This window comes from Ylistrum balloti, unplaced genomic scaffold (assembly GCF_031769215.1).
Source record: "Ylistrum balloti isolate Yb309-2 unplaced genomic scaffold, AGI_CSIRO_Ybal_v1 Utg369874, whole genome shotgun sequence".
NCBI lineage: Eukaryota > Metazoa > Mollusca > Bivalvia > Pectinida > Pectinidae > Ylistrum > Ylistrum balloti.
Genome location: NW_026782015.1, coordinates 1,911,849 through 1,924,644, shown reverse-complemented (window position 1 = coordinate 1,924,644; position 12,796 = coordinate 1,911,849). Strand labels below are relative to the sequence as shown.

At 30.1% G+C, this 12,796-nt stretch overlaps 1 protein-coding gene across 1 annotated transcript; it reads left to right on the top strand.

Annotated features, from left to right (window-relative positions):
* Nucleotides 1-813: 813 nt before the first annotated feature.
* LOC132546094 (hemagglutinin/amebocyte aggregation factor-like) lies at nt 814-4,594 on the top strand. The gene is made up of 4 exons (XM_060209791.1): nt 814-819; nt 2,271-2,499; nt 4,120-4,251; nt 4,458-4,594. Exons 1-4 carry the CDS (start codon nt 814-816, stop codon nt 4,592-4,594), a joined length of 504 nt encoding a protein of 167 aa, XP_060065774.1.
* The last annotated feature ends 8,202 nt before the right edge of the window (nt 4,595-12,796 follow it).

The following is a 12,796-nucleotide window of genomic DNA, read 5'->3' as shown; positions in this document are numbered from 1 at the left end:
TAATTTACAATCCATGTAATCAGAGACTCTTTAGACCTCAGATGTCTTGGACAGTCATAAATAACACAGACATATCTATTTATTATATAAATCATCCTATGTACTAGGGACATTGCTTGGTACCTTATAAACCAGCTGTCATTAATACTGCAGACTCTACCCACTATGTAATACGACATCAACAAAATGAAACTCTGATAACCACACAATGGTTTCATCATACTGTTTAGCAGAAAAAATTAAGCTGAAAATCGATTTGATTTATAAGCGTAATAGTCGTGACAATCCGCAGCGCAAGTGTCTGCTAAGTAGATTGTGAAAGTGGCCTAGTATATTTCTCTCTTGGTGATCAAGCGCATAGAAGGTAATGAATACATATTTATATGTTTCTCAGATAGTTCTGTTTACTACGCAGCAGAAAAAATAAAACCAGATGGACATTTCTAGGATTTTTTGTTTGTTCGTCATTGGAGATAATGACAACACGAGGACGATTCTCGGATATTTTTATCTGCATATCTATTTACTAATTCATTGCCATTTTTTGCAGGTTAATCACATATAACTAATTACTGACGGTCCTTTACAGTACCATCAAATCCTACATGTACGTAAGTACATTATTTAGCAGTAAAGGTGCTCTAGAACTATGTGGTATGGAGGTCGTCCATGGATAGGAAAACTTTTTTATTTTCCATCTGTCAATTTGACATTACAATTATTCTTATCTACATCCTGTTATTGAAGATCTATTGTTCGTCTCTTCTTATCGTGCACTTGGCGTTGATCATCGGCGCAAATTAATTCTACGTTATGAAGGTAAGCTGCCAATGACGGTATGTTTTGTGTTAATTACATCGAAAAGAAATGAGAGAGAAATTCCACAATTATGTATGGAAGACCAAGTCTCTATACTTATAACATTGTATTGTATACAAAACACCTTTTACTCCTTATAACATCCTAGGCATTGCGTCATATTATATAATGTACACACGAATTATAAAGCATATTGTACCGACTGTAGGCGGCACCATATCACAGAACACGTTACTTTTAATCTTAACAAAGTTAAACAGTGCATCACTTTTACTTCTACATGGCAATGTATTACTCATTATAATATTTTATACACATGATACAGTCCAACATACCACGATACACAACAGCGTATAACAATAAATATTACAATATTTGTTACTGGCTATTTTTGGTATTGAAACCTGTAGGTTGTAAATAGGTGGCAGACAAGATGGGAACAATAGAAACACATTTTCAACGGGAATTTTGTCCAGGCAAAAAAATAGGAATAAGATTTCGTGTCAGTTTATTTTTTTTTAAATTTAATGCAGATGACTTTGTGACTAGACGGCAGGGTATTGTTGAAAATCAAAAATGTACCCGACGTGTTCCGGACAGAGTCGAGAACCTAACTGATTAGAAATATGGCCATCGATGTTTAAAAAACTATAAAATACATGAGTAATTTAATTATAATTCACAGATTCGCCTGCGGTCAGTGTCTTACTGACCAGGTAGACCAGATCGCTAATCAGTTTATCTAATGAAATAGAAAATAATTTGAGTTGCAAAATCTTCTATGGTAATGCATATTAAAACATTACACATGGTAACAACAGTACAAAATAGAAGATACACATTATGTACGTGAATGAGGATATGATAATTCAGCACTTAATAGCTCAGATACATTAAAATGTATTGTATGAAGAACTGTAAGAATTATAACCATTATATAAGAACTCAAATTAAAGCTAATCGATGTACATTTTCACTGTTTTTATATAACTTTTTTATCACTTATCTTCAATGTGATAATAGCATCGTTCCCATACAAATCATCATGGGTATTACTTTTCTTGTGAATAAGCGACTACACCGATTGACTATTATATTTGCCATCAATTTATACAAAAATACATTCATTTCATTTCGAAAATACATTTCAGTAAATTAAGTCTCGATTTTAAATGATATCATCTATTTTTTTTACAAAAGTATCAAAAGTCACTGTAGATAATATCAAAGTCTACTTAAATTGAGAGAAATGTTCGTAATGTTGATCTAGAATTACATTAATACCTTGTCGACAAGTCCACTATTTCCAAAGAAAAGAATGACCTTATCTGCAAAGACTTGCAAACACAGAGCACTTCAATCAGTTTTTAGGTGTTTGTCAATTTCATAAAAAAAAAATGTAATATTTTTAATCGACATACTATTGATATACTTTTGTGTGTTATTTTCAGGTAATGTCTGTTCAGGTTTTGGTGTGTTTCCTGATTGTTGGTCTATCTGTGACATTGGCATTCCTTATTGAAACCGTTAATAACTATGACGATCCAATGGATTTTTCATGCCAAGGAAACAAGACTTTACGGCACCTGTCTAGTCACCACAGCAACCACCATGAGGACAGAGTATGGTCGATGGGTTGCTATGATGCCGTAGCAATGGTTCATAACTGCCAGTGGACAGGTACATGTAAACAAGATTGAATGTGTTTTATATAAGCGATATAATTTTTTATCAATTTCTTAGACTCAAAAACTCATACCTATCTATTCGTTTGCTATATAAATTGTTCCTTTTAAGTAGCCGGCTGATCATCCCTCCTTATGATTGGTCATATACAGAGTCCGGTGTATCACTGGTGTTCAAAAACACCCAAAAAACAAATTACATAAAAACACACGTACACGTTGTCGCAATAAAGTTACCGAGTACAAAATAGTGAAACAAAACTAGACAAAACTCGTTTTTATAATATCAACTAATATTATCTTTACATCACCTCATCAATGCTGATTTTTTAATCTACGACCTTTGTGTATATCTGTTACTATTGGCTGTGAGTATGATTACAAATTAATAAGGCCTATTTGTATTTGTTAAATATTGCTGAATGAAATTATGTCAAATGTTTGTCTTTAAGGGAAAAAAATGATTTTTTGATTTATTATACTTTTTGCCAGTGAAATATAGAAAATTATTAATTTTTAGAAAATAACTTATATCCTCACTGCAGTGATATACCAGTGATATTACTTTCGTACTTTCAACCAGGGCGGTGCTTCGTTCTCACTACGTGAATTATCGCACTCGTGAACAATACAGATAGTATGAATTTCTTGTGAAATATATATATGATATTAAACGTTCGAGTGATGATATAACGTAGGTTGAATAAGTTCGTTTTCCATCAAAACATTCACTTGTACAATTCTTTTTTTCTCTTATTTACTATGAAAATAGTTTTGTAAGCGATTTCTACCAGATAACAGCATAAAATGGTAGAATACGACCTGATGTTAAGGTCGGCTTTTCTCATTTGTTTTTATTATTATTATTTCAAAGTGTAATAAAATGAAAAGGACAAATTATTTATATATCATTCGTGCTTTCCACTCGTGAAAAATATAGATATTTTGTCATACTCGTGAAATATATATGTTATAAAACAGGGGACCATTACATATCGTCTATATACCAAACAGTTTAAAACTGAGGATATTTCCACAAACGTGTGTCTGGAGCAATTAAACAGCCTGGGGAAGATACAGAGAAAAATAACTTATGGAGGTCTGTCCCGTTTGATTCTGATAGTGCTTTTATAAAGTTAAATAAGAGGAATACATTCCTTTACTGTCATATGGTGAATAACATGTGTATGATGAGATCTGGTATTGAGCATGGGATCAGCAACATCGGCACGCTTCTTTAAAGTGTGGTAATATATGGTAGGGTTTTTCCGACGTCGCCACCCGTGGCAAGAACATTGAGATTGGTACAACAATCAAACCGTGCGCAATTCAATTCGAAGGGTAACCTACCTAATATGAAGAACATTGAGCAGGATTCTGATAATCAGAAGACTGGCGGCTGCTGTGAATGGACGTTAGATAATTATAACACATCATTTTACTAACTTAATGATAGCACTTCTTGGCTATTTTACGAAATAATATTACACTTTTATTTAATGTCAATGCATTTCAATACTTTTCCAAAATGTTAATTGAATCCTTTCCGAAATTCCAATATGGAGGATGTGATTATTGATTTGGTGTGGAATTACCATTCTCAATCTAACAACAGGCTACGTCAACGATTTTGATCAACCATTTGACTTCGAGTGTCCTGGGGAGGGGTTCATCAACGGCGTTCGTAGTATCCATGACAACGGGCATGAGGATAGACGTTGGGCATTTCAGTGTTGTACGATGCAAGGTAAGTATTAACTGGAGTCACACTAACAGCATTCTCAGTACTTGCTTCTGTCACTCAGAATATTAGGAATATTTCTTCATTATTCTTAAAATATATTCAAATGAGGATTTAATTGTGAATTTTCGGTTTAAATTATTGAAATGACAACTGATAAGCTGATCAAACAACTGTTGTTTTGTTTAAAGTTTATAGTATTGATTTTTAAGGTCGCATTAGACAAGACTGTCAAGACACGGGGTTTGTGAACAGCTATGATGGAGGTCTATCGGTAACTACAGACCATAATAACAAGAACTTCCATGGATGGATCAGTATCCATGACAACGACCATGAGTATGCTTAACATTGCAATAGAGTCTCCCAATGTCATTTGTATGAAAACGATTCAATACAGAAACTCAAGACGAATTATTTTATCATCAATACATGTTCACCATTCATGAATGCCATGACATGACAGACATAGTATTGTTCAAACTCATTTTAATGATATTCAAAACCTGGGGAAATGGAAACAAATGACATTGGAAATACCTGACAAACTTTTGAATGTGGATATTATATGGGATATTTAGAAAATATCAGAAGTTTCGAATACAAAACACAGGATTTATATTAATTGCAAGTTTTACCTGATAATCAAAGTTTTAATTTAAATGTTAAGATTTTGAATATGAAAAGTTTTTCAGCAATTCTACGAAGGCTAAACACGACATTTGATACCCCGGTATGACATAATTTGAAACTGCAATATGACTTCAAGGTTATATATTCACACATAACACATCAAGAGTAAAAAATGTTGACACGTGACATGTACTATGTAAAGTTTACTCGTGGGATAACACGTACATTTTACATAAAATGCTGACACATGACATCTACCACGTAAAATTTACTCGTGGGTTAACATGTACATTTTACATAAAATGTTGACACGTGACATGTACTATGTAAAGTTTACTCGTGGGTTAACACGTACATTTTACATAAAATGCTGACACCTGACATCTACCACGTAAAGTTTACTCGTGTGTTACTCGTGTGTTACTCGTGTGTTAACATGTACATTTTACATTAAATGTTGACACATTACATCTACTTCGTAAAGTTTACACGTGGCTTAACACGTACATTGTACGTACAGTGCTTAGAAATCGCACCTTCCACATAGTCACATGTTGATACATCTACCATGCAAAGTTTTCTTGTGTGTTAACTCATGCATTTTAAAACGCCTAGAAATAGTAGCTTCCACATGAAGTATTCTCTTACATAAAATGCTGGCACATAAAATCTACAACGTAAAGTTTACTCGTGTGTTAACATGTACATTTTAATTGATATTTTACATGAAAATAAGACATCATTACATATTAACATTTCTTCATTTTCATTCATTCTCTTCTCTTTTTTTTTCTAGGGATCGGATTTTTGATTTCCAGGTGTGTGATTATGTGGAAGGTGAAACCAACGTGGTTTGAAATGGTGTATTGTACAATTTGCAAGACATCTGAAAAAAAAATTGAAATAGAACATTTAACTGTATTTGTTTTGTTGTTGTTATTTTAAAGTTACATCCACGATCCATTTACATATCCTTATCCTAAGTCCTCCTTTCAAATTTAAGCTTTAGTTAATCAGACCACAAGAAAACATACCATAAAGAATTAAATGTATTGTAAAATGTATAATTAGGAACAATAATCACTCCTACCTTATCTCCTCTAATTTTCTTTTTTTTAATTTGATACGAGAACACAAGTCCAGGCTGATTCGTCAATGCGATAATGCTGTGATAGCGCATTTATCAGGTAACCCCCATCCAACCCTTAAATGGAAATATAAATAAGCAAATTAAGAAGAATAGAAACATATAAACATAACAATCATTCAGAATACTTAACAAGTGTTCCAGAAGGGAGAGCGTGTTCAGCTTCATTTACAACACTTGCGAAGTATTTCTAATCCAATCTCAGTAATGTAATTGATCTGCTAATGGTCAGCTAGTGGTCATCTGTCGATATCTGGTAATTGTGATACTAGAAAGAAACCCTGGATAACCGAATTATCAACTGTAACAAATATTAAATACAAATGTTCATCCTTTGAAACGTTTGTTTGTTTCACAGGTTTTTCTTTCTTTCTTTTATACTTTTTTTTCCGATAACTGAAAATACTTTTAAATGTAACAGTCTGTTGAAGATTGTGCAAAAGATAAAGTCTAGAGTACTTCTTTCAGAATCATGAATTACATACAGTGGAGTCACATACTTATTTAAATTGAATCCTGCAGCTGTTTCTCCTTTCTAGGAATCGACATTTGGAACCTTGGGGGCAACTAAGAAAATAATAATTTATCGAAGTTAGATGAGGAAGTGCACATGCCACATAATCTGATAAGTAGTAATGAGTTAATAAATAATTCTCATTTCTCTGAAAACTACAGAAGAACGTCATGCCCATGTTAAATACCAGTAAGTAATTGAAATATTTATTCGCAAATACAGTTAGTCGAGCTTCCTGAAACAAAGATTCGTGAGCTAATGGAAGTAATATGGGGAGAGAAGAAAATCCCAGGTAGCTGGATCATTCAGTAAGCGAAAATGGGAAATCTCATGAAATGTAAGAATTCTATAGCAATCACATTGCTTTCTGTAGTTGGAAAACTACTCGGAAATTAAAGATGTTAAGAAAATTCATTCTTGTTATTAGGGACAGCCAAGGGAACTATCAAAACTGGTCTGGTATCGAAGGAAAACGAAAGGCACCATGGAAATGAAAAGCTTAGTACCTATAGATTTGCTTTTGTAATGTGTCTAGTCTTTGTTTATCTGTGACGGTGTCGTGATCAACCGATATACATTTATCTGTCGAAGTACAAATTATGACATATATCCTGTACATGTCTCTTATCCCTGCCAGTGCCTTAGAGATAATGGCTATATATGGATGATTCTCATTTTTTTTTTATTTTATCGTATTTGCTGGCACTTAGTGCAATAGTACTTTGTATTAGTAATACCCCCATAAGTGACATCTAACGTAAATTTTGTACGTTGTTCAGGAAGAGTGTAGATCTGTCCTCGACGTTGTCCTTTAACAGCGAAAAGGAACCCTTTATATAAAGACAGATTCCGTCGACTGTTTCAATTACACAAGACGTTGCACAGTCAGTGAAAATTTCTGGTGCAGTTCTACATCATAATGGTAAGATATCACTTTAAGTTTTAATGTAAAATGGTAAAAGCCTATTACAGTATACATTACTGTTATTCATGTTATTCAACACCTGAGAATATAATACAACACACATCTAGCACAAATCATCATAGCAGAATGCTTATAACATCTAATATTCAATATTCTATCAGTACCCAGTATAACATATTAAAATATTCACTCAGACCATCTGCAGTGATCAATCTACTATTCATTTTTCTCATTCCTTTTCAACTTTATTGCTGAAAACAGTGGGTCTCTGAAGTATTTCCAGAAATCCGATCAAATTTCTTTGATTACATGACTCGGGACTCGAGTGTAGATTTATCACTGCTTTCCTTACAATTCATTATATAACATTCTATCACAATATAAATATAAAACTGCATATTCAACAATATGATTCAAAGATACAATATGATACAACGGTACAATATAATACAATGATACAATATACTACAACTATACAATATACTACAACTATACAATATACTACAACTATACAATATACTACAACTAAACAATATAATACAACTATACAATATACTACAACTATACAATATACTACCACTATACAATATACTACAACTATACAATATAATACAACTATACAATATACTACAACTATACAATATACTACAACTATACAATATAATACAAATATACAATATACTACACCTATACAATATAATACAACTATACAATATACTACAACTATACAATATAATACAACTATACAATATACTACAACTATACAATATAATACAAATATACAATATACTACACCTATACAATATACTACAACTATACAATATAATACAACTATACAATATACTACAACTATACAATATAATACAAATATACAATATACTACACCTATACAATATACTACAACTATACAATATAATACAACTATACAATATACTACACCTATACAATATACTACAACTATACAATATAATACAACTATACAATATACTACAACTATACAATATACTACACCTATACAATATACTACAACTATACAATATACTACAACTATACAATATACTACACCTATACAATATAATACAACTATACAATATACTACAACTATACAATATACTACAACTATACAATATACTACACCTATACAATATACTACAACTATACAATATACTACAACTATACAATATACTACAACTATACAATATAATACAACTATACAATGTAATACAACTATACAATGTAATACAATATACTACAACTATACAATATAATACAACTATACAATATAATACAACTATACAATATACTACAACTATACAATATAATACAACTATACAATATACTACAACTATACAATATACTACAACTATACAATATACTACACCTATACAATATAATACAACTATACAATATACTACAACTATACAATATACTACAACTATACAATATACTACAACTATACAATATACTACAACTATACAATATAATACAACTATACAATATACTACAACTATACAATATAATACAACTATACAATATAATACAATATAATACAACTATACAATATAATACAACGGTACAATATACTACAACTATACAATATAATACCACTATACAATATAATACAACTATACAATATAATACAACTATACAATATACTACAACTATACAATATACTACAACTATACAATATAATACAACTATACAATATACTACAACTATACAATATACTACAACTATACAAATAATACAACTATACAATATACTACAACTATACAATATATACTACAACTATACAATATACTACAACTATACAATATACTACAACTATACAATATACTACAACTATATACAATATACAATATACAATACAACTATACAATATACTACAACTATACAATATTCTACACCTATACAATGTAATACAATATACAACTATACAATATACTACAACTATACAATATACTATACAATATACACAACTATACAATATACTACAACTATACAATATATATACAATATACAACTATATACAATATACTACAACTATACAATATACTACAACTATATACTACAATATATACAATATACTACAACTATACAATATACACAACTATACAATATACTACAACTATACAATATAATACAACTATACAATATAATACAACTACAATATACTATAACTAATACAATATAATACAACTATACAATATAATACAACTACAACTATACAACTATAATACAATACAACTATACAATATAATACAACTATACAATATAATACAACTATACAATATACTATACAACTATACAATATATATACAACTATACAATATAATACAACTATACAATATACTACAACTATACAATATACACAACTATACAATATAATACTACAACTATACAATATAATACAATACAATACAATATACTACAACTATACAATATATACAATACAATATACTACAACTATACAATATAATACAACTATACAATATACTACAACTATACAATATACTACAACTATACAATATAATACAACTATACAATATACTACAATATACAATATAATACAACTATACAATATACAATATAATACAACTATACAATATACAATACAACTATACAATATACTACAACTATACAATATACTACAACTATACAATATAATACAACTATACAATATACTATACAATATACTACAACTATACAATATACTACAACTATACAATATACTACAACTATACAACTATACAATATACAATACAACTATACAATATAATACAACTATACAATATACAAACTATACAATATACTACAACTATACAATATATACTAAACTATACAATATAATACAACTATACAATATACTATACAATATACTACAACTATACAATATAATACAACTATACAATATACTACAACTATACAATATACTACAACTATACAATATAATACAATATACAATATACACAACTATACAATATACTACAACTATACAATATACAATATACAAACTATACAATATAATACAACTATACAATATACTACAACTACAATATAATACAAATATACAATACAATATACTACAACTATACAATATTCTACAACTATACAATGTAATACAACTATACAATATATACAATACTAACAATATACAATATACAATATAATACAACTATACAATAATACATATAATACATTATACAAAATATATACAATATGATACAACGGTACAATATAATACAATGATACAATATACTACAACTATACAATATACTACAACTATACAATATAATACAACTACATACAATATACTATACAATACAATACATATTATCATTTTATATACAATGTAATACAACTATACAATATACTACTACAATACAATACATATTATCATTTTATTCGTGGCGCCACACACAATATTACGCCGCCCTTATATAAGATGCGCTTATACACAGTCAACAGAAAACTACACATGACACAGTATTACAACTACTTCCAAAAATCAAAATACGATTACTCTGATATTCCTTATAAATGAATCATGCTGAAAAATTGGCGATTCCGAAAGGTTTTATGGCAATATCTAATAAAACATTATACGTTCGTAACACTGTCAACAATCAAAGCTGAAGAGAGACAGAGAATTTAGCATCGATAATAGTTAACTTCTTTCCGATGCCAAGAGAAAACGATATATTCTCGGTTAATTGCAATTCTAAGACAACATATTAATAATCGGTTCAGCAAAGTAACTTATTTTACATTCTTACGCTGGCGTGTTTTTTATGGATGTTACTATTTTAGGTGCAAGTTTTTTTTATTGTCTATTATGTATAGTTTCAGCAGGAACGATATTTCTTGGCGACATCACATTTGTACTTGAATAGGTCCCTTTTAACAGCATGTTTGTTATAGTTTTGCCGAAGCAATATTACTAGTTGACATGAAATGCAAATCAAAACACAAACACGATCGTATCCCGATATGTTTTTTACTTATCTCCAAACAACTTCGTCACAATAGCCAATAAATCTCAAATATGATCCACATCAACTGTCGCTGGCAGATCCCAGGTTTTGTAAAAAAAAAAACAAAACATTTCATTGACTTCATCGATCGGGGCATATATGTGATAACTATTTCTTTATTTTCGACTTTTGAAAATATTTCTTCATTGACAGGTTTCGCTTTGTATATTGTTAACCAGTCTCTCGGTGACGTCAGCGTTACTTGTCAGCGCTGCCAATAACTGCACCAAGCCAATGGACCTTTTATGCGGTGAAAACAGTACTAAAGCCATATTTTTAGTCACTATGTCAATAATTATGAGGACAGAGTATGGTTGATGGGTTGCTATCCCACGACAGCAACGATTAACAGCTGCCAATGGACAGGTACATGAATATAGACTTTGCTGTTATATGAAATATTAGATACCGTTAGACATATTATCTACCTAATAGGGGAACACAATAATACCGACTGCATCAACTTGCATTACCGTATTTGTTGATCTTGGGGAAATCACACTTGAGTTTTTAAAAATGGGGAAAGAATCAGGATTGGTGAAAGGCAATTGCAATATGCATTACGACATCAGATTGAATTATTCGTTGGGCCAAATTGCACACAAATTCTGAATTATTCGTTATCACATTATGATATATTATGTCGGATGATTATAATATCAATAAAATATTAATATGTGTATGTACTTTTTATCTTGCCCTAGCATGAAAATGTCAAAAAAATACGATATGAAAGCATTTTCAGGCAAAAGAATTAAAACAGATGTTGCAGCCACTTTGATATATCCGCCTATATTCAATGTTTGTATATTATGCAAGAATATAGTTATGGTTTTAAGAACTTTGGGGACACATTACGATAATCTTTAATGATCTCTTATGTGCTACAGGCACAAAGCAAAAATTCCTTATGCATATAATGTCATCCAATCAAATACTGTTAATGTTTTTTTTATTTCCTATATTTTCACTATTTCGGATGAGATATAATGAAATTGCAAATATATAAATATCTTGAAAAATAAAGTACTGGAGAAAACCGAACTCTGTTACATGTCTTTCATCTGGAGTCCGTTATGGTTACTTCATGATTTCTGGAACATCGTGATCCATTGAAAAAGAACGGACAGTATTTGATCCAAGCTTGAATTGGGTATGAAAATAACACGAACAGACGCATTATAGTTATCATGACTAGTTACATAACCGCTATGTCCTGTTACGATTAACTTATCTATTTATGTTTTATTTTCGATGGTGAAAAAAATGGCTTTTTTTATTTGAAGAAAACTTTTGAG

Bases quoted from the DNA above. Each gene is read 5' to 3' on its own strand.
- LOC132546094 (XM_060209791.1), top strand. The intron at 2,500-4,119 runs GTACATGTAAAC...ATCTAACAACAG, and splicing joins TCATAACTGCCAGTGGACAG to GCTACGTCAACGATTTTGAT. The intron at 4,252-4,457 runs GTAAGTATTAAC...TTGATTTTTAAG, and splicing joins TCAGTGTTGTACGATGCAAG to GTCGCATTAGACAAGACTGT.